The sequence below is a fragment of the Pleurodeles waltl genome, chromosome 5 (genome assembly GCF_031143425.1).
Source record: "Pleurodeles waltl isolate 20211129_DDA chromosome 5, aPleWal1.hap1.20221129, whole genome shotgun sequence".
Lineage (NCBI taxonomy): Eukaryota > Metazoa > Chordata > Amphibia > Caudata > Salamandridae > Pleurodeles > Pleurodeles waltl.
In genome coordinates this window covers 594,984,469-595,007,972 of record NC_090444.1, presented here as the reverse complement: position 1 = coordinate 595,007,972, position 23,504 = coordinate 594,984,469, and the positions used below count along the sequence as shown (strand labels likewise).

The 23,504-nt window shown below is 48.3% G+C and overlaps 1 protein-coding gene across 1 annotated transcript in view; it reads right to left on the bottom strand.

Moving 5' to 3' along the window:
- The window catches only part of COG2 (component of oligomeric golgi complex 2), a 231,880-nt gene that overhangs the window by 31,748 nt on the left and 176,628 nt on the right, over positions 1 to 23,504 (bottom strand). The window contains exon 16 of the mRNA XM_069234441.1: positions 13,869 to 14,008. Within this exon, the coding sequence (XP_069090542.1) occupies positions 13,869 to 14,008 (140 nt within the window). The remainder of the gene's footprint in view (positions 1 to 13,868; positions 14,009 to 23,504) is intronic.

The window sequence follows — 23,504 nt, the reverse complement described above, 5'->3', positions numbered from 1 at the left end:
GCGATATCTGAATCGCCAGAAGTAATGCTAGGTCTACAAAGCGTGCCTTATTACGGTCCCCTTTGATCTTGGGTAGAGCGGAATATGCAATTATCAATATATCCCAGTATGAGTGTTACATTAGTGACCAAAACGATTCACAGACTCCCTACCAATATGATAGGTGGTGACATGCCCATTTCATTGGTATTAAATCCGCTTCTTCCATGTGACACTGGGGACAACTGGACACCACATTGGGGAAAAGTATGTGAACCTTTGAGGGCGCCAAGTATGCCCTATGAAAAATCATATATTGAATGAACATGAATCGTGTGTTACTGGGTATGATATACCGTATTGTAAAAGAAATGGTCATTTGTGTAGTGGCCGAGCGATCCGAGTTTCCCATTTGTCTTTCAGGGGGGACAATGACAACTGGAGGTGTGAACGTATACCTTTGTAGAGCCATTTTGCCAACTGTCTCCCGGTGCCCATCTCATGTATTGTGCTCACCAAAGAGTGCATTGATTGTTCTACCCCTGTCTGTGCCAAGTGCTATCAATCAATCAGTATTTGTAGAGCACGGCTACTCACTCGTGAGGGTCCTAAGGCACGGAGGAGAGGAGCCTCATCCAAAGAGCCACGTCTTGAGGTTCTTCCTGTAGATGTTGAGTGACGGGCTTTGTCTTAGGTGCAGGGGGAGGTTGTTCCAGCTCGTCGCTGCAGTGTAGGATCATCCTCCGGTGGTGGTTTTGCAGATGCAAGGGGTGGTGGCCTGGGCCATCTGGGCGGAGGGATCTGGCGGGGGTGTGGAAGGAGACGTGGTGGTTCAGGTAGGCTGGTCCTGCATTGTGTATGGCATTGTATGTGTGGGTGAGAAGCTTGAAGGTGATTAGCTTCTTGAATGGTAACCAGTGGAGGGTCTTCATGTGTTGGGAGATGTGTTCTTGGTGAGGGAGGCCCAGAATGAGTCTGGGAGCAGAGTTCTGGATGAGTTGTAGTTTTTTGATGTTCTTGGTTGAGGTGCTGGCGTAGAGGGTGTTGCTGTAGTCAAGCTTGCTAGTGACTAAGGCTTGGGTGACTGTCCTGCGACAGTCTGCTGGGATCCATCTGAATATCTTCCGAAGTTTGCGGAGTGTGTACCAGCAGGACGAGGCAACAGAGTTTACCTGGCGGGTCATGGATAGGGAGGAGTTGAGGAGGATTCCTAAATTGCAGGCGTGCTCAGTCGGTGGAGGGGGGTGCTGAGGGATATGGTCCACCAGGAGGCGTCCCAAGTTGAGGTGGCGTTTCCGAAGATGATGAGCTCAGTCTTGTCGGCATTGGGCTTGAGGCAGCTTTCTCTCATCCTGGTGGTAAAGGCTTCCACTCCTGAGTGGAAGATCCTTTTGGCTGTGTCCGGGTCTTCGGTGAGGGAAAAGATGAATTGAGAATCATCAGCATTTGACACGATTTTCATACCATGGCCCCTGATGATTGCAGCGAGAGGGGCCATGTATACGTTTAACAGTGTGGGACTCAGTAAGGATCCTTGGGGGACTCCGCAGTTGACTCCTGTGGGTCTGGAAGTGTAGGGCGGGAGTCTGACCCTCTGCATCCTCCCGGAGAGGAAGGAGTGGATCCATTCCAGGGCTCTTCCGCAGATTCCTATGTCATGGAATCTGATGCACAGAGTGCTATGGGAGACCGTGTTGAATGCTGCTGAGAGGTCGAGGAGTACGAGTGCTGCTGTATGGCTGCAGTATAGGGGTAATTTAATGTCGTCGGTTGCTGCCAGGAGGGCTGTCTCCGTGTTGTGGTTGCTGCGGAAGCCAGACTGGGAGCTGTTTAGGGAGCTGTTGGCCTCGATAAAATTCCGTAGTTGTGCATTGATTGCTTTCTCCAGTATTTTGGCAGGGTAGGGTAGCAGCGAGATGGGCCGGAAATTATTTAGTTCTGATGGGTCAGCCAAAGGTTTCTTTAGGAGAGGGTGTATTTCGGCGTGTTTCGAATCCTAGGGGAAGGTGCCACTGTTGATGGAGCAGTTGACTGTGTTTCGGAGCTCAGGGCGATGGATGCGCTGGCTTTGATGTATATTTGGTGTGGGCAGAGGTCCGTGGGGGCTCCGGAGTGGGTGATGTTCATGAGGTTGTCTGTTTCCTCTGTGGTGAGCGTGGACCAGCTGCTGATGGTCTAGGTGGGTTCTGGGGGTTGAGCCGGTTACAGGTTTCAGTGCTAGGATTTTCCAAAAGGAAGGTGTTGTAGATCCGGATCTTTTGGTGGAAAAAGGAGGCGAGTTTGTCGCAGGGGTCCTGTGATAGATGGATGTTGGTGGCTTCGGAGGGGAGAATCTGTGAACTCGTTGATGACTGAGAAGAGTTCCTTAGAGTTGTGTGCGGAGGAGTTGATGCGCCCCCTGAGCGCCTCCTTCCTAGTATTCTTGATTTTTCGTCTGTGGGCAGCGGTTGCAGCTCTGAATGCGGCAAGGTCTTCGTTGGTTTGGCTGTTCCTCCATTTTTTCTGTAAGCGTCTGCAGGTACGCTTTCATCCCTGGAGTTTGGTGGTGAACCAGCTGGCTTTCTTGGGTACACGCTTGGCAGATGTCAGGCGAAGAGGGGCTAGAGTGTCGGCGCATTAGGTGATCCATGTGTTGAAATTGTGCGCTGCTGTGTTGGTGTCATCGGAGGGAGGGATTTGGCGAGTGATGAGGTTTAGTTTAGTTTAAAAGATTTATAGAGCGCATGGCTACCTTACGGCCTCCCAGCGCTAAAGGGACGTAACAACTACTGAGGCGGAAATATTGGCTAATGAAGAAAGTTAGCTCGGAAAAAGTGCAGTTTTTAGTTTTTTCCGAAACAAGCTGTAGGAAGTTGGCTCTGTATGTGCTATTTCAAAGTAAGGAATAGCATGCACAGAGTCCAAGGGTTCCCCTTAGAGGTAAAATAGTGGTAAAAATAGATAATACTAATGCTCTATTTTGTGGTAGTGTGGTCGAGCAGTAGGCTTATCCAAGGAGTAGTGTTAAGCATTTGTTGTACATACACAAGACAATAAATGAGGTACACACACTCAGAGACAAATCCAGCCAATAGGTTTTTATATAGAAAAATATCTTTTCTTAGTTTATTTTAAGAACCACAGGTTCAAATTCTACATGTAATATCTCATTCGAAAGGTATTGCAGGTAAGTACTTTAGGAACTTCAAATCATTAAAATTGCATGTATACTTTTCAAGTTATTGACAAATAGCTGTTTTAAAAGTGGACACTTAGTGCAATTTTCACAGTTCCTGGGGGAGGTAAGTTTTTGTTAGTTTTACCAGGTAAGTAGGACACTTACAGGGTTCAGTTCTTGGTCCAAGGTAGCCCACCGTTGGGGGTTCAGAGCAACCCCAAAGTCACCACACCAGCAGCTCAGGGCCGGTCAGGTGCAGAGTTCAAAGTGGTGCCCCAAACACATAGGCTAGAATGGAGAGAAGGGGGTGCCCCGGTTCCGGTCTGCTTGCAGGTAAGTACCCGCGTCTTCGGAGGGCAGACCAGGGGGGTTTTGTAGGGCACCGGGGGGGACACAAGTCCACACAGAAATTTCACCCTCAGCAGCGCGGGGGCGGCCGGGTGCAGTGTAGGAACAGGCGTCGGGTTCGCAATGTTAGTCTATGAGAGATCTCAGGATCTCTTCAGAGCTGCAGGCAGGCAAGGGGGGGATTCCTCGGGGAAACCTCCACTTGGGCAAGGGAGAGGGACTCCTGGGGGTCACTTCTCCAGTGAAAGTCCGGTCCTTCAGGTCCTGGGGGCTGCGGGTGCAGGGTCTCTCCCAGGCGTCGGGACTTTAGGTTCAAAGAGTCGCGGTCAGGGGAAGCCTCGGGATTCCCTCTGCAGGCGGCGCTGTGGGGGCTCAGGGGGGACAGGTTTTGGTACTCACAGTATCAGAGTAGTCCTGGGGTCCCTCCTGAGGTGTTGGATCGCCACCAGCCGAGTCGGGGTCGCCGGGTGCAGTGTTGCAAGTCTCACGCTTCTTGCGGGGAGCTTGCAGGGTTCTTTAAAGCTGCTGGAAACAAAGTTGCAGCTTTTCTTGGAGCAGGTCCGCTGTCCTCGGGAGTTTCTTGTCTTTTCGAAGCAGGGGCAGTCCTCAGAGGATGTCGAGGTCGCTGGTCCCTTTGGAAGGCGTCGCTGGAGCAGGATCTTTGGAAGGCAGGAGACAGGCCGGTGAGTTTCTGGAGCCAAGGCAGTTGTCGTCTTCTGGTCTTCCGCTGCAGGGGTTTTCAGCTGGGCAGTCCTTCTTCTTGTAGTTGCAGGAATCTAATTTTCTAGGGTTCAGGGTAGCCCTTAAATACTAAATTTAAGGGTGTGTTTAGGTCTGGGGGGTTAGTAGCCAATGGCTACTAGCCCTGAGGGTGGGTACACCCTTTTTGTGCCTCCTCCCAAGGGGAGGGGGTCACAATCCTAACCCTATTGGGGGAATCCTCCATCTGCAAGATGGAGGATTTCTAAAAGTAAGAGTCACTTCAGCTCAGGACACCTTAGGGGCTGTCCTGACTGGCCAGTGACTCCTCCTTGTTGCTTTCTTTGTTCCCTCCAGCCTTGCCGCCAAAAGTGGTGGCCGTGGCCGGAGGGGGCGGGCAACTCCACTAAGCTGGAGTGCCCTGCTGGGCTGTGACAAAGGGGTGAGCCTTTGAGGCTCACCGCCAGGTGTTACAGCTCCTGCCTGGGGGAGGTGTTAGCATCTCCACCCAGTGCAGGCTTTGTTACTGGCCTCAGAGTGACAAAGGCACTCTCCCCATGGGGCCAGCAACATGTCTCTAGTGTGGCAGGCTGCTGGAACCAGTCAGCCTACACAGCTAGTTGGTTAAGTTTCAGGGGGCACCTCTAAGGTGCCCTCTGTGGTGTATTTTACAATAAAATGTACACTGGCATCAGTGTGCATTTATTGTGCTGAGAAGTTTGATACCAAACTTCCCAGTTTTCAGTGTAGCCATTATGGTGCTGTGGAGTTCGTGTTTGACAGACTCCCAGACCATATACTCTTATGGCTACCCTGCACTTACAATGTCTAAGGTTTTGTTTAGACACTGTAGGGGTACCATGCTCATGCACTGGTACCCTCACCTATGGTATAGTGCACCCTGCCTTAGGGCTGTAAGGCCTGCTAGAGGGGTGTCTTACCTATACTGTATAGGCAGTGAGAGGCTGGCATGGCACCCTGAGGGGAGTGCCATGTCGACTTACTCATTTTGTTCTCACTAGCACACACAGGCTTGTAAGCAGTGTGTCTGTGCTGAGTGAGGGGTCTCTAGGGTGGCATAAGACATGATGCAGCCCTTAGAGACCTTCCTTGGCATCAGGGCCCTTGGTACTAGAAGTACCAGTTACAAGGGACTTATCTGAATGCCAGGGTGTGCCAATTGTGGATACAATGGTACATTTTAGGTGAAGGAACACTGGTGCTGGGGCCTGGTTAGCAGGGTCCCAGCACTCTTCTCAGTCAAGTCAGCATCCGTATCAGGCAAAAAGTGGGGGGTAACTGCAACAGGGAGCCATTTCTTTACACAAGCGTTCTGAGGGTTCTTGCCGAAGCTCTAAGGGAAGGGCATTCCAGAGACGGGCTGCTTTAACTGAGAAGGAATTACCTCCCCATGAGGAACTCTTAAACCAAGGTGAGTTGCTCATTGGTGATTTCATTCCATTTCCTGTGAGGCGGTCATGGAGGTACGGGCGCGGCTGCTGAGTGCGGTGATTGTGAAGTGTATGCAGCAGTGGTCGATCCAGTCTGGGGTGGAGATGGTCTCAATGGTGATCCGGTAGCTTGAGGTGAAGATGGGGTCCAGTGTGTGTCCTGGGATGTGTGTGGCTGCGAATACCAGCTGTCTGAGGCCAAGGGTCGCGATTGTCGAGTACAGCGTTGGTTTTTGGATCGGAGCGGTCCTCGAGGTGGAAATTCAGGTCGCCGAGGAGGAGGTAGTCGACTGCCGCCAGGGCCTGGAGGGTAGCGATGTCTATGATGTTGTCTATGAAAGCTGGGCGGGCCGGGTGGCCTGTACACCAGGGTGCCAGGGATGGAGGAGTTGTGGTTGGATTGAACCAGGAGGTGAAGGTGTTCCATGGTGGTGCAGGGTTCTTCTGGGTTGGCCTTATAACGTAGTGAGGACTTGCGAGTCCTCCGCCCGGGCGGGTCCCTCCTTAGGATGCTGTAACCGTCAGGAACGGCGATGGCGATGTCCGGACTCGAGGTGAGGCTGGTCCAGGTCTCAGTAAGGAAGGCGGTGTCCGGTTGGGTGGTGTCAATCAGGTCCCAGAGTTGGGTGGCGTGTTTGCGGAGGGAGCGGATGTTGAGGAGCAGGCAGTTGATGGGGTTGTGGAGGTTGTTGGTATTTTTGTGTGCGGTGTTGAGGCGGAGGAGGGTTGTGGAATCATAACAGAGGCAGTCCAGGGGGTGGTTTGACGGAGATCCAGGGTTCCTGGCACTGGGCACGCCTTTGGCGTCCCTTTGGCGCGCCAGCTGCGTGCGGCTGCCATTAAGGAGGGGCGAGGGGTGGGGGGGGGAACAGTCAGCTGGGAGGTGGGAGGGTGGAAAAGGTGCTTCACAGGGGAAGGAGGGCAGAGGAAAGAGGGGAGAGTGGAAAAAGAATAAAGGAGAAACAAGAGAAAAAAGTCAAAATAGGCAGAAAAAGCAAGAGAGAAAGAGTGACAGAGAGAAGGCAATACTTACATGTGATGGCCACTAGATCACCAGGGATGAGGCACAGGGATGAGCCTGCAGGTGAAGGAGGGCCTCAGACTGAGAGTCAGGAGGCTCTCAGATCGTTTCAGGAAAAGGCAGAGGCAGCAGCAGCAGAAGAAGCCAGAGGAGCTGGGGAGGGCAGCAGACGCTGACCAGGAGGTCAGTGCAGTTCTAATAGATCTTAAGATACTGGCATGTGTGTGGAAGAGAGTCCCAGGGAGGGTGCGCGTCTGTATGAACTCCTGATGCGGGATCAACAATTTCTTCTCAAAGAGATCCCCTAACGCAACACAGACATCCCCTGTGCTTCCCAATGTCAAGGTTTACCCAATGATAATGTACATGTGGGGGTAGGCAACCACCACAATGGAATAATGGGGGCGTGCATGACAGTAGCTCGTGTGCACTGATCTCCAGTACAATAGGGCATTATGCAATAACAGAGGTAAAGTCTGGAAGGGACCAGTTACCCCCAGTAACAGTAGCATGTGAAGATTGCCTTTATAAGAACATTAACCACCAACCTCTTTCTTGTGACAGCCTTTCTTTCAATATCCATAACATGATAACATCTTACGGCATCACTCAAAACCTGCATCAAAATGGAATGACATCCATCTGATGAGTACCACATTTACTTCTGAAGTCACTGATGATGGACCTTTCTCAACAAGCAATTCAAAGTGCATATATATATAAAACTAGCTAAGGGAAAAGCATGCACCTTTTCCTTGTAGTTACCTGTATATGAAGACTACATGCTGCTTGTTCTTGGGTGCAAAATGCTTAGCACTGGCATCACAACCCAACCTACATGTGATGTGAAAGAATATAGGCCCTCATTTCAACCTCGGGGGTCTCCTCCAGAGACCGCTGAGGTTCCGCCGGGCCGAAGACCGCCAACCATATTTTGACTGCTGGCAACCCTCCGCCCTTTTTTGGACGGAGAGCCACCAGCCGCCATACTGGCGGTCGGCAGTGTAGTGGAGGCTGCTCCACAGTCACCGCCACATCATCAGAACACCGCCCACCGTAATACGACCCAGTATTCGGCGTGGCGGTGTTCGGGTGACAGGGTGCTGGCAGCGGAGCAGCCCCCATAGATCCTGTTCTCTCCCAGAGGATCACCGGAACAGGTAAGGTGATCGTCCGTTAGGAGAGGGGGTGTTGTGTGGTGTGTGCGTGAATGGGTGTGTGTGTGTATGCATGCAGGGGCTGTAATGTGTGTAAGGGAATGTATGTATGTGTGCATGTATGTGCGCGAGTGGTGTGGTGCGTGTAGGGGGTGTGGGGGTTTCAATGGGGGTGGGGAGGGGGTCCTAATACCTCTGGAGGGTGGTAGGGGGGTCGTGGCTGTTGGGGGAAGACTCAGGGGAGGGGCAGGGGCAGGGGGAGACCCCAATCAGTGCCAGGGAATGAATTCCCTGGCACTTGATAGTGCATACCGCCATGGATTTCGTGGCGGTTGAAAACCCCACGAAATCCATGGCGGTATGCGGGTTCCTGATACCGCCGGCGGTCTAGTGACGGCCGCCGGGCTGGAGACCGTTGTCTCCAGCCTGGCGGTCGTTACCGCAGTGGCGGACGGTGTGAGACATTGGCTGTTTGGCATATGCCAGACCGCCAATGTCATAATGGGGTGGTAATGACCGCCAGCCTGTTTGCAGTCTTACCGCCCTTTTTCCACCATCCGCCAGGGTTGTAATGAGGCCCATAGTGTTGGTTTGTGCTTCTCCAGAGTGTCCTGATATTCAGATGTTTTGATTCTTTGATTTTATGAATCAGGCTGTCATGACAAGAAAGCTGTGCTGTTGGCACAACATGAGACTTTCATGGTTTAATTATGTGTTGAATCTTGGTGATGGATTTCTCTCAGCCTGAGGGGAGAGAAAAGAACTGTCCTGAAAACCAAATCCTGCAAATGAAGGCAAAGAAGGATACAGACATTGTCAGTTTCAGTAAAACGCAAACACCTGCCCCTGGATCCCTCCTGAGGGTAATCTGAAGGCAAACTGGTTTGGTTGCTCATAGGCCTGTGGTTTAAATGCTCCATAGCCGAAGCAGCTAATCAGCTATTTCTCTATCTAATTCTCAATCGTGGGAAATCTCTTAACCCTCAAAGTCAATCTGCTTTTTGGATTCTTATTCGAGTAACGTGAATGCCAGTCAGACCTTAACAATGGAAGCTGACATCCACAGATAATGGGCTTCCCTGAATGGAGTCAGAGACCTTCCCTGTTTCAATGTGCAATACATGGTTGAAGGGCTGCTGGTCATAATTAACATGGTTTACTTCAAAAGATTAATTCACAACTACTATAATCTGAAGCTGACGTGGAAGAAGGAGTAGGCTTTTATGAGATTTGGTTTAGGCTCCCCATTTAAGTCTTAATTTCATGTTGATTATAATGCTTGTGCTCTCTTATCCGTCACCACACACTTGTATTCATTGCAGATAAAGTTCACACTGTAGGAAAACAGTTATCACTCTCCAGAATGGTATCACTATGATACTGGCAAACAACAAGGAATAGAAGAGAAATGCATTTTCTAGCACAGATTGCAGCAGTTGTTGGAGAAACTGAGTTGCTAGTGCCTCTCGGCACTGGACTGTGTCCTTTAGGGATTCTAGAAATGTCAGTATAATAGGTTTTTCTGGAAATGTACTGCCTGGCTTAGCTCTTGTACAGTCACAGGCAGCTTTCAACTGTATTCTGCATTTGGTCTTCTGACAACACCTTTATGTAGCAGGCAATTAGGCTCAGGTGCCCATGTATAAATTGCCTGCACACATGAAAGCATCCTGTTGACTAGAATTTCAAAAGACTATCATTCCACCATGAATATTATGTACTTTTAGTGTGACTGTTAACAGAAGCGTGCATCTCTGAGATCTAGCAAGCAAATAATGTATCCTTCATAAAAGGTAAGGTAACATCAGGCAATGTCACCGTCCTGAACGTTTGATTGCTTATGTAGCTTTTGATGAATCTCAGGTCATAAACAGGCTAAATGTCAAGGAGATATTTTTCAGCCAGTAAGTACCACAAGTAATCCAACACAGTCGAAAAATGCAGATGAGCCACTAATCATGTCTGAGACTGATGGAGACGTGGAGGCAGGGGTATGTGCAAAAATCAATCATATACCGAAACTGAAAAATGTTTTTTTCATAATTGGCTGAAGGTATCAGTCTCATTGCGAGGCAGAAAATTAACTGCTTTTAGACCTCAGTAAGGAAAACTACTAACGTATGATAAAGTAAATGCTGTTGTTGGCTTCTTCACATTTTGGCCCAAGAGCAAACACTTTGGGAGAGGGATTCGCAACTGGGGAAGGAGGCAAGAAGCTAGGTCTGTAGAAGTCTGTTCCTCTCAGTCCTTCAAAGGAAGCAGCACTCATCTGAGTTATGGCATCTGCAGGAAAATGCCTCTCCTGGCATGGTTACCCCCTAACCTTCTGCCTTTTGTTGATGCTAGTTATGATTGAAAGTGTGCTGGAACCCTGCTAACGAGGCCCCAGCACCAGTGTTCTTTCCTGTCGGGAAATTCCTTCCTTAGCATGGTTACCCCCTAACTTTTTGCCTTTTTTTGATGCTAGTTATGATTTAAAGTGTGCTGGGATCCTGCTAACCAGGCTCCAGCACCAGTGTTCCCCCCGTAAACTGTACTTTTGTTCCCACAATTGGCACAGCCCTGGCACACAGATAAGTCCCTTGTAACTGGTATGCCTGGTACCAAGGGCCCTGTGGCCTGGGAAGGTCTCTAAGGGCTGCAGCATGTATTATGCCACCCTGGGGACCCATCACTCAGCATCTGCACACTGCCTCACAGTTTGTGTGTGCTGGTGGGGAGAAAATTACTAAGTCGACATGGCACTCCCCTCAGAGTGCCATCCCCACAACCCACTGCCTGTGGCATAGGTAAGTCACCCCTCTAGCAGGCCTTAAAGCCCTAAGGCAGGGTGCACTATACCACAGGTGAGGGCATAGTTGCATGTGCACTATGCCCCTACAGTGTCAAAGCCAAATCTTAGACATTGTAAGTGCAGGGTAGCCATAAAGAGTATGTGCTCTTGGAGTCTGTCAAATATAAAGTGCACAGTTCCATAATGGCTACACTGAATACTGGGAAGTTTGGTATCAAACTTCTCAGAACAATAACTCCACACTGATGCCAGTGTGAGATTTATTGAGAAATGCACTCAGAGGGCATCTTAGAGATGACCCCTGTATACCAGTCCAACTACCAGTGTTAGGCTGACCAGTTTCTGCCAGCCTGCCACATCCAGACGGGTTTCTAGACCCATGGGGTGAGTGCCTTTGTCACTCTGTGGCCAGGAACAAAGCCTGTACTGGGTGGAGGTGCTTCAAAGGCTCAAGCCTGGTGTTACAGCGCCCCAGGGCACTCCAGCTAGTGGAGATGCCCACCCCTCCGGACACAGCCTCCACTTTTGGCAGCAAGTCAAGAGGAGATAATGAGAAAAACAAGTAGGAGTCACCCACCAGTCAGGACAGCCCCTAAGGTGTCATGAGCTGAGGTGACCCCTGCCTTAGGAAATCCTCTGTCTTGTTTTGGAGGATTCCCCCCAAAAGGATTAGGGATGTGCCCCCCTCCCGACAGGGAGGAGGCACAAAGAGGGTGTAGCCACCTGCAAAGACAGTAGCCATTGGCTACTGCCCCCCAGGCCTAAACACACCCCAAAATTGAGTATTTAGGGGTGACCCTGAACCCAGGAAATCAGATTCCAGCAACCCTAAACAATAAGAAGGATTGCTGACTTGAAAGCCCCGCAGAGACGACAACTGACTTGGCCCCAGCCTTACTGGCCTGTCTCCAGACTCAAAGAACCTGCACAGCGACGCATCTAGCGGGACCAGCAACCTTTGAGGACTCAGAGGACTGACCTGCACTTAAAGGACCAAGAAACTCAAGTGGACAGCAGCTCTGTCTAAAACTACAACAAAGAAACCATCTTTAAAGAGACTCCAGCCTCACTCCGGAAGTGTGAGTCTTCACACTCTGCACTCAATGCCTCCGCTCGTATCCAGAAGAACCAACACCGCAGAGAGGAACCCCAGGCGACTCCAACGTCGTGGACACCCTGAGTAGACCTCCCTGCACCCCCACAACGACACCTGCAGAGAGGATCCAGAGGCTCCCCTGACCGCGACTGCCCGGTAACAAAGGAACCCGACGCCTGGAAGAAGCACTGCACCCGCAGCCCGCAGGACCAAGAGGAACCAACTATTGGTGCAGAAGTGACCAGCAAGTGGCCCTCATCCTAGCCCAGTTGGTGGCTGGCCCGAGAAGCCCCCTTGTGCCCTGCCTGCATCGTCAGAGTGACCCCCGGGGTCTTTCCATTGTTTCCTATCTACAACCCGACACCTACTTTGCACACTGCACCCGGCACCCCCTGTGCCGCTGAGGGTGTATTTTGTGTGCCCGTTTGGGACCCTTCTCCCCCCCCCCCCCACCCCACCCACCAGTGCTCTACAAAACCCCCCTGGTCTGCTCCCTGAGGACGCAGGTACTTACCTGCTAGCAGACTGAAACCGGAGCACCCCTGCTCTCCATAGGCACCTATGCTATTTGGACCCTAATTTGACCTCTGCACCTGACCGGCTTGTGTTGCTGGTGCTGGGTGTTTGGAGTTGCCTTGAACCCCCAACAGTGGGCTGCCTCTGCTCAGGAGACTGAACTTGTAAGGGCTTTACTTTCCTGAGAAACTAACTATTACTTACCTCCCCCAGGAACTGTTGATTTTTGCAGTGTCCACTTTTAAAATAGCTATTTGCCATTTTTGCCAAAACTGTGTACATTACTGTTTTAATTCAAAGTTCCATACTTACCTGTGTGAAGTACCTTACAATTTATGTACTTAACTAAATTCTAAATCTTGTGGTTATAAAATAAATTAAGAAAATAATATGTTTCTATATAAAAACCTATTGGCCTGGAGTTAAGTCTTTGAGTGTGTGTTCTCATTTATTGCCTGTGTGTGTACAACAAATGCTTAACACTACCCTCCGATAAGCCTACTGCTCGACCACACTACCACAAAATAGAGCATTAGTATTATCTAGTTTTGCCACTATCAACCTCTAAGGGGAACCCTTGGACTTTGTGCACTCTATCTCTCACTTTGAGATAGTATATACAGAGCCAACTTCCTACAGCACCCATTACTTTAGGGGTGCTAGATTTCCTAAACTAAAAATAATCATCTAACTTCTTTACAAACAGGTATTTCCAATGAAACACCTCCTTAATATGCTGACTTAACTATTTTTCCCATTCAGGTCTGTGTCCGACTGTGAAACAATTTTTGAGAACACGCCCTCTACAAATTTGAATTTTTCAGGTCTTCAGATATCTTAATAGTACATTTGAAGGTTATCCTAGACTTTGCTGAGACTGCTCTGTGGCTATATTTTGCATATCCTTGTGGGGTTGGGAAATGAATATTTGCAATGTTCAGTTCAATCTGCTAAAAACAATAGATAAACTGTGGTTCTGATGGTGAGCAAAGATTTGGTCAAAATCTCCCTGTGTAGGGATTTCAACTTGTGACCATTTTTTGTCTAGAGGAATGTCTGAGAAATATTATCATCAGTTTTCTATAATGTATACTAGACCCAGTGAATAGTGCAATGATTTACAAGAGGCCAACATATCAGATATGGGTCACAAGAGGGAGAATATATATCAAACGCGACTAGAAACATAAGCATAGCTGGTTATCCGGCTCTCATCTCTTCTGATGAAATCACTACAACCAAGCTATTCCATTTGTCATTCGTTTCTTGCAGAATACACCAAGGGTAAACTTTCCTGAATGTCTGTATTTTTAGGTAGAGATAGTTTTGAAGAAGACTTGCAAGTGGTAGTAACGTGTAAATTCACATTTTGGAACACTGCACATGTTCATAGAAGTCAGCCCAACCTTGCCAAACTGACAACAATCCTTCTCCATGTTTCTGCAAAGTCCAGATCTGTTCAGTACCCCTAATCTATTCCTCTAATTTTGCCAACTTTTTTACCTATGGAACCTGGCATTATGCACTACATGGTCTAATATACAATATTGAACTATACATTGCTAGCATTTAAATATCATGGTTTCATGTATAACTCTTTTAGAAGTAAACATGCAGTAGAAGTGATCAAACAGTTTGCATTTATCTTACTTTTGTGTGCTCTCTGAAAGAGCTCCTTGTAGCCATTCATTCATGATGGACTCCTTCAGTAAATCTTTGTAGTCACTGTGAAGCTGCTGTAAGGGCCTCAGTGCATTGTCTACATACGGTGAAGATCTGATTGGCATTTCCTTATCAACAGTGGAGGCAAACATTAAAAATACTTTAGCAGGAGCAATTATTTTGATTGACTACAGTTGCACAAGAGATGCTCATTCTCGATTCAGATTAACACAACACCTACCTCCAAATAACTAAACAAAAACATTCTCACTTATAATAGTAGGTCCCCAGCATCACATGGTCCTGGAATATTTGCTTTTGCAGGAAGAGTTGCAAATGTCGTTTTTAATGAACTTTTTAAAGTTAAATGTACATTATCTAATAAACCTCACTGACAATAAACCTATAAAAAGCTGAGCATTTGGGCATAACCTCAGCTTCCTTTTAGTAACAGAATCAGAATGTCAGAACAGTCATTTACGGGAGGCAAACATGGGGAAGCAGAACGTGACTAACCATACTGGGTGGCCAACACCAGGGAGCCAAAGCTTTGAAGCTATCCTACTGAAGGAATCACCTCAAGAATTAAACGTGAAGGGCACTGTCATAATACAGTAGAGAGCTGCAGTTCTTCCAGGACTTTAAAAGTGAATAACGTAGCAGACACCTTAATATTATGCAATTAGCTATCCCATTGTTAATGATCAAACTAATTAATTATGTTGAATGCCCAGCCACACTGAAAGATGAAGGATGTATATAAAGTAATAAAAATTAAATATTTAGGAATCCAAAAATCACCTTTTTAGAGAACAGTATTCAAAAGTGCCTTAGAAAATGCATTTTTATTACCTGTTTCGCCAAATATTATCTGAAAAGATTTTATAGCCATTGTTCACCTAGTTTTAAAACATAATTCTAAAACATGGCATGCAAAATCTTGAGTAGAACACACATCATCATGGCATATCAGCTTCTTGAAACTGTTAAGGGCATTAACTTCCTTCTTAAAGGATGGGAAATATTTATTCAGTGTTATCAGATGCAACTCGGCTAAATGCGCGTAAATAAAATGTTACTTCCTTAAAATCCAGTGTGCTCGAGGAATTGATTCTGTAAATTCCTCTCTACTATTATGATGAACAAACCAGGATTTCTGAAGAATTGTCTTTAGTCAGTTATACTAGTATTAGGGAGTGACAAAACCAAAACATCTGTCTCAGGAAAGGATAGAGCTCTTACTCTTTAATGATCGTTTAATGAATTTATAAAAGGAGTGCTCAGGCTTCCAAAGATTCTAGAATGCCAAGACCTCAATGATATTCGCTCATTTGTGCATCACACTTTTCCCAAAAGCAAGATTGTATTCACACAGTAACTAGTTGATTGCAATAAAAGAAAGTGTGTTTTGAAAGACAACTATAAGGATGTTAATACTGGAGTTATGAAATCAAAAGTCCTTGGAGAGTAAAAAGCACCCAAATGAAAGAAACATACATTGCTACACAGAGAATAGGTCCCTGTACAGCAGAGGTTTTAAATCAGCACAGTGAGCACACTAGATTATGTTTCCAATGAATCACAAGTTGGACATCAGAATGAATAATACTCAAACGTCAGAATATTGTTAACTAGCTCTCCTAATTTATCAATACTTCAATTCTCTGGTAAACACCCAAGCACAAAGAAGCTAAAGTGGCTGCCCTCCTCACGGCTGCTCCTACAGTGGTACTGCCAACCAATTCTCATATTTCAATAGCCATAAATAGAGAACATTCTTACAGAGACACAGTGCAGCAACTATAAATATAAGTTACTTACCTTTGGTAACAATACATCTGGTAGAGACATATTCTAGTTGCAGATTCCTTACCTTTGAATTTCCCTAGGTGTCAGACTGGATCCAGAGATTTTTCTTCGAGCAGTACCTCGGCGCGGCGTCAAGTGGCATCGGTCGGCTTGGCGGGCGTCGTTGCCATCGTGTTCGCCGTGATGACTTTGTGGTCGTATATAGGCGCCACCCCGGCACGTTGACGCCAGTTTCTTTTCACGACTTTCCACGCCAGTAGCGCGGAGCCATGAGGAACACAGAGTGGTGCGCCAAAACTAGGGCCCTTAAAGGGAAGTTCCTGTCCCTAGAAATCACTTTGCAGAGCGGGGAGGATGGGCGGGTCGGTAAGGAATCTGCTGCTAGAATATGTCTCTACCAGATATATCGTTACAGAAGGTAAGTAACTTGTACATATGACAGACTTCTAATTGCAGATTCCTTACTTTTGTATAGATACTGCAGCAATACCATCCCCAGTGGTGGGCTGCGAACCAAGATCACACCAAGAAGTCCTACAGGACCGAACGGCCAAAGTAGCCATGCCTTCGCACCTGACTGTCCAGGCAGTGGTGTTTGGTAAAAGTGTGCAGATATGCCTACGTCGCTGCCTGACAGATGTCCAGGACTGGAACGCCCTGTGCTAGCACTGTGGTAGCAGCAGTCGATCTGGTAGAGTGAGTGCGCAAACCTTCAGGACGTTGCCTTTTAGCCAGAGCGTAGCACACTTTGATGCATAAGAGTAACCATTGTGAAATGGTCCTCTTTTGCACCACTTTCCCCTTCTTTGCACCCACATATCCTACAAAGAGTTGATGGTCCACCCTGAAGTCCTTGGTATGATCAAGGTAGAACCCAATGCTCTTTTTGGGTCCAGACAGTGGAGTCTTTCCTCTTCATAAGAGGGATGTGGGGGTGCATAAAATGTAGGCAAGGTGATGGACTGCCCGACATGGAAGGGTGTCACTACTTTAGGTAGGAAAGAAACCCTCGTGCGAAGTACCACTTTGTCAGGATGTGTGGTCAGGAAAGGTAGCTAAGATGACAGAGCCTGGAACTCCACTTACTCTGCAGGCAGGGGTAATGGCAACTAAAAAGACAGTCTTGATAGTTAAGAGCCGTAAAGGGCAGTTATGAAGCGGCTCAAACAGGGAACACATAAGGTATGTTAATACCAGGTTTCAATCCCATTGGGGCATGATGAATGGGATAGGAGGAAAGATGTGTGAGGCCTTTAAGAAACGTCCCAACTACAGGAGATTTAAATAAGGAAGGCTGATCTGGTAACCTCAAGAAAGCAGAGATAGCAGAAAAATATCCCTTAACAGTGCCCAGGGTGGAACCCTGCTGGGCAAGGGAAAGAATAAAGAGGAGGACTTGAGAAAGATGAGCAGACAGAGAATCAACAGATTTGTCAATGCCCCATGCCACCAATTTCTTCCAATGACAGGCATTTACGGTTTTGGTTGAGGGACGCCTGGCTGCCAAGATAACATTACAGACTTCAGGTGGCAGGTCAAAAGACGTCAACTGTCGCCGCTCAATCTCCATACAAGGAGGCGGAGGGCGGACAGGTTCGGATGGAGGACCCTCCCCTGCTGCTGTGACAGAAGATCCTCCCGAAGAGGCAGTCGATCGGAGGAGCTGTGGCCATGCTCAACGGCTCGGGATACCAGACTCTCCGTGCCCAGTCCAGAGCCACCAGTATAACTTGGGCCTGGTCTTGCCTGATCTTCTTCAGAACTCAGGGCAGAAGTGGTTTGGGCAGAAAGGCATACAGGAGGCCTGAACTCCACTCCCGACGAAAGGCGTTGCTGAGCGAATGCCTCCTTGGAATCTCCAATGCACAAAACAGCTGACAGTGTGCATTGTCTACGGAAGCAAACAAGTCTAACCAAGGTTCTCCCCACTTAAGGAAAAGACCTTGCGCCACCTCCATATTGAGACACCATTCGTGATCAACCATGCATCGTCGGCTGAGTTTGCTGGCTCTGGCATTCAAGGAACCCTCCAGGTGTTGAACCACCAGGGAAATGCCCTGATGTTCAGCCAAGCCAAGTCCAGCCAAAGGGTCCACGACCCTACTCCGCCTTGTTTGTTGCAGTACCATATGGCGGTGGTGTTGTCTGTGAACAATTGCACTGCTTCCCCTTGAGAGAGGGAAGGAATGCTTTCAATGCTAGTCGAATCGCTCGGAACTCCAGATGATTGATATGGAGCCCGGTTTCCGCCGGAGACCAGAGGCCTCTAATCTCCACCTCTCCCATGTGGCTGTCCCATCCCAGGAGTGACGCATCTGTCACAGCTGTAAGATCTGGTTGGGGAAAGGAGAGGGATCTGCCCTTTTCCCAATCCTGATTCATTAACCACCACTGCAGGTCTCTCGCAGTTCCTTCCGAGATCTGGACCTTGTCGGAGAGATTCCCCTGATGATGCGCCCAAGGAACTTCAGGTCCCACTGCAGAGCCTGCATATGCCATCTGGCATTTCGAACCAGCAGGATGCAGGAGGCCATGAGGCCCAGCAGCCTCGGGGTCATTCTCACCGAAATCCAGAACAGAGCCTGAAACATCGGTATCATAACCCGCTTTTCGGGAGGATATGCCTGAAACTGCTCTGTATCCAGAACATCTCTGATGAAAGGGAGCATCTGAGACTGAGTCAGGTGTGACTTCGGCACGTTGATATTGACCCCCTGCTAATGCAAAAGGTTCGCCATAGTCTGGAGGTGGGAGATGACTGTCTGGGGCCAGTTCATCTTCAACTGCCAATCGTCGAGATAGGGGAAGACTGGGACCCCTAACCTGCACTGATGAGCTGTCACCACTACCATCACTTTCGTGAACACCGGAAGGGCACTGGTAAGGCCAAAAGGGAGCACGGTGAACTGAAAGTGCTCGTGACGTACCACAAATCGTAGGTAGATCTGTGGGCCGGCAAGACGGGAATGTGAAAGTATGCGTCTTGCAAGTCCAACACCACCATCCAGTCTCCGGGATCCAAGGCAGATATGACCTGAGCCAATGTCAACATTTTGAACTTCTCCTTTTTGAGGAAGAGGTTGAGGGACTGAAGATCTAATACAGGACGAAGACCTTTGTCCTTTTTCGGCACCAGAAAATAACGGGATGGCAACAGAACCTTCTCTATAGCTCCTTTAGCCAAAAGGGCTTGGGCTTCCACGCGGAGAAGCGCCATATGATCCTCTGATATTCGATTGTATGAAGGTGGCATGACTGGAGGAGGTGTCTCGAAGGGGAGGGAGTAGCCACTTCGGACAATCTGGAGGACCCACCTGTCCGAGGTAATGGACTGCCATTGGGTCAGGTGATGACGAATTCTGTTGCCAACTGGTTCCTGGTGTACCCGCGGACTAAGAAAGTTTGGAGGCTGAGGAGGGGGTTGGGGAGGACTGGGTGACCCGCTGGTTCCCTGATCCCCAGGGGTGTGGGATCCCGCATCCGCGGCTGTACAGCATGCACAGGTCGATGGCCAGGCCGAAAAGGACGCGGCTGGGTGCCCCTTCCATAGCCACGAAAGAGGCTAAAGGCAGACTGCTGGGGTCCAGAAGCGGGCACGAGCCCAAGGAACCAGGCCGTGGCTTGGGAATCTTTAAAGCACTCAAGCGCCTTGACTCCGAAGAGACATGTGCCATCAAAGGGCATGTCCATCAAGGATTGCTGGACATCCCCTGAAAAGCCAGATGTTCTCAGCCAGGCGTGGCATTTCAATGCCACCGTCGATGCAACCGATCTGCCCAGAGTTTCGAAGGTATCCAGTCCACAACTAATCATGAACTTCGCTGAATCCCTCCCATCTGTTACGGCTTGGGAAAGGATAGTCTGGGCCTCCTCCGAAACTCTAGGCAACACTTGCCCGACCGTATCCCAGAGAGTATGGTAATAGCAGCCCAAAAGGCATGCGGTGTTCAGGGACCGCAGCACTAGACTTTTGGAAGAAAACAACTTCTTCCCCAAATTGTCCAGTCTTTTTGATTCCCTATCCTATCCTATATATGGTGTGGCAGGGAATGCGCCAGATGAAGAGGAAGCCTGGATGACTCTCAGGCGTGGGGTGTTAGGTGAGGAATTTCGGGTCTGTCGGCGCAGGCCGATTGCGGCGGGCAATCGTCCTATTCACAGGAGCCCCTGTGCTGGGTCTGGTCCAAAAGGACATCTGTCAGTGACTCATTAAAAGAAAGAAGGGGTTCGGAAGAGGAAGTCTACGGTGAAGCACATCGGTTAGGATATTGGGCCTAACCTCCACAGAATATAGCTCAAGGTCCAGGACCTCAGCCTCCCTTCTCACTACCATAGAATATGAGGCACCCTCCTCCGTAGCCATGGTAGGAGGAGAGAGCATACCAGTGTCAGGAGAGGTGTCTAGACTACTGGCATCACCCAAATCCTGCACACAGTCCATTTGGGGGTCAAGCTGGTATTCTAAAGGGTCCAGTGTCCCGCCCATACCCTCCCAGTATCCATACCCATAAGGATAAGGGTCTGGATCAACCCTGGGCCCAGGAGAGCCCATAGAGAATGTAAAAGGCATCGGGCAACGTCGTTCCAGCTCCGGGTCATCAGGTATGAGGATGGGATCAACGTTGATTGTGGGCCCAAACGACGTCGGGGGCATCTACGTCTGACCCACCGCCGTGGAAGGTGGGTGTGGCACAACCGGCGTCGGGACAGATCCGCGATTGGATCTGGAGGGGCCCTCCAGAGCCGTGGCCGAAGACTACGACTTCAAACCCGAGGGGGCCCCCACCAACTCAACTGTGCCCGAGGGCGCCGAAGGTGGTTAGGCCTGCCCAAAAATTAGACCCATTGCCTCAAAATTCTTTGAGCTAGGCAGGGGTGGCTCTGGCTCCCATGAAGTCGGGGAAGCATGGAGCTGACCCAGATGAAGGCTCAGAGGACGGTCACCTAGGTCATTGATACTCTTCCTGCGCCACATCGTCCGAGCAACGGGGTGAAGTCAAAGAACATTTATCCTTCTTCGACTTCTTTTTGTGACCCGAATGTCTCGATGACTTCGAAAACGAAGAATGGTGGTGACTCCGTGGCCAGTCTCGAGACCTTCCTCTTGAAAAAGACCGTGAGCGCCGGGCTGGCATGAGCTTTAGGGACCGCTCCCTCAAAGCTTTCAGGTTCATGGCCCAACACTTGGAGCACTTCAGGTCGTGATCGCGCTCCAGGCACCAAAGACAAACGAGGTGCGGATCTGTCACCGACATCGTTTGGTGACAGGAGTCGCAGTGCTTGAATCCAGTCTTGTGGGACATCCCTCAACGCATCCACGAACTCGTCAAAAGAATTCGACAAAAGTGTCAACGTAGTCAAAAAATAACTGAGGTAGCTCTTTTCGAATCTGTGCGTAGGCTGGCGCAGAAAGAAGAGAACCGACATAAGCGTGCCAGGTGGTGCCTACATACGACCGCAATGTCATCACGGCGAACACGACAACAACAACTCCCGCGGAGTCGACCGATGCCACCTGACTGCCCGCAGAGGTACTACTCGAAGAAAAATCTCCGGATCCAGTCTGACGCATGGGTAAATTCAAAGGTAAGAAATCTGCAACTAGAAGTCTCTATCAGAGATATATATGGAAAATGTCACTTACCCAGTGTACATCTGTTCGTGGTATGTTCCGCTGCATATTCACATGCTGTGCATATACTTCTGCCATCTAGTGTTGGGCTTGGAGTGTTACAAGTTGTTTTTCTTCGAAGAAGTGTTTTCGAGTCACGGGATCGAGTGACTCCTCCTCTTCGGTTCCATTGCGCATGGGCATCGACTCAATGTTAGATTGTTTTCCCGCAGAGGGTAAGGTAGGAGTGATAGAGTATAAAAGAAAAGAGATGTCCATGATAATGGAATGCTAAAAAAAAAATAGACACACACACACACACACACACACACACACACACACAGAGCCGGGGAGGTGGGAGGGTGCATGTGAATCTGCAGCGGAACATTCCACGAACAGATGTACACTGGGTAAGTGACATTTTCCGTTCGATGGCATATGTAGATGCAAGATACACATGCTGTGCATAGACTACAAAGCAGTTAGTCCTCCCATAAAAGCGGTGGTTAGCCTGTAGGAGTTGAAGTTGTTTGAAATAATGTTCTGAGTACAGCTTGACCTACTGTGGCTTGCTGTGTTGCTAAAACATCTACACAATAGTGGTTAGTGAATGTATGTGGTGTTGACCAAGTAGCTGCTTTACATATTTCAGCCATTGGTATATTTCCTAAAAAAAGCCATTGTAGCACCTTTCTTCCTTGTGGAATGTGCTTTAGGAGTAACTAAGAGTTGTCTTTTGGCTTTAACGTAGCATGTTTGGATGCATCTTACTATCCATCATGCTAATCCTTGTTTGGAAATGGGGTTACCTGTATGAGGTTTTTTAAAGCCTATAAACAGCTGTTTAGCTTTTCTGAATGGTTTTGTTCTATCTATATAGTACATTAGTGCTCTTTTAATGTCTAATGTATGTAGAGCTCTTTCTGCCACAGAATCTGGCTGTGGGAAGAAGACTGGCAGTGCCACCGTTTGATGTATATGAAAAGGTGATACTAATTTTGGAGGAAATTTGGGGTTAGTTCGGAGTACAACTTTATGTTTGTGTACTTGTATGAACGGTTCTTCAATAGTGAAAGCTTGAATTTCACTGACTCTTCAAAATGATGTAATTGTGACTAGGAAGGCAACCTTCCATGTTAAGAATTGCATTTGACATGAGTGCATAGGTTCAAATGGTGGGCTCATAAGTCACGTAAACACTATGTTTAAATTCCAAGAAGGAACTGGAGGTGCCCTGGGTGGATGATGCATTTTAAGCTTTCATGAAGGCTTTAATAACAGGAACTCTAAATAAAGAGCTGTGCTATATATTTTGTAAATATGCTGAAATTGCAGTAAGATGTATTTTTATGGCAGAGAATGCTAAATTTGATTTTTGTAAATGAAGTAAATAGCATACAATATATTGTATTGATGCTGTAAGAGGGGCAATCTGTTTAGATTGACAGTAATATACACATCTTTCCCATTTTTTAGCATAGCACTGTCTAGTAGTGGGTTTCTTGCTTGCTTAATCACACCCATACATTCTGATGGCAGTTGTAAATACCCAAACTCTATGACCTCAGGAGCCAAATCGCCAAATTGAGTGTGTTGGGATTTGGGTGTCTGATCTGCCCTTTGTTTTGTTTCAACAGGTCTGGTCTGTTTGGGAGTTTGGAATGTGGTACTACTGATAGGTCTAATAATGTTGTGTGCCACGGTTGATGGGCCCACGTTGGTGCTATGAGTATCATATTGAGTGTGTTTTGACGCAATTTGTGGAGTATAAATGAAATGAGTGGGAGGGGGGGGGAAGTGTAAGCAAATATCCCTGACCAATTGATCCATAGAGCATTGCCCTTGGATAGGGGATGTGGGTGTCTGGATGCAAACTTTTGGCATTTTGCATTTTCGCTTGTGGCGAACAGATCTGTGTTTGGTGTTCCCCATTGTTGAAAGTATTTATAAAGTACTTGAGGGTGAGGCTCCCACTCGTGTGTTTGTTGATGATTTCTGCTGAGAACATCTGCGAGTTGGTTGTGTATCCCTGGAATGTATTGTGCTACCAGGTGAATTTGGTTGTCTATTGCCCATTTCCACATTTTTTGAGCTAGGAGGGAGAGTTGGGACGAATGTGTCCCTCCTTGCTTGTTTAGGTAATACATTGTGGTCATGTTGTCTGTTTTGATCAGGACATTCTTCGGAGTGAGAAGAGGCTGAAA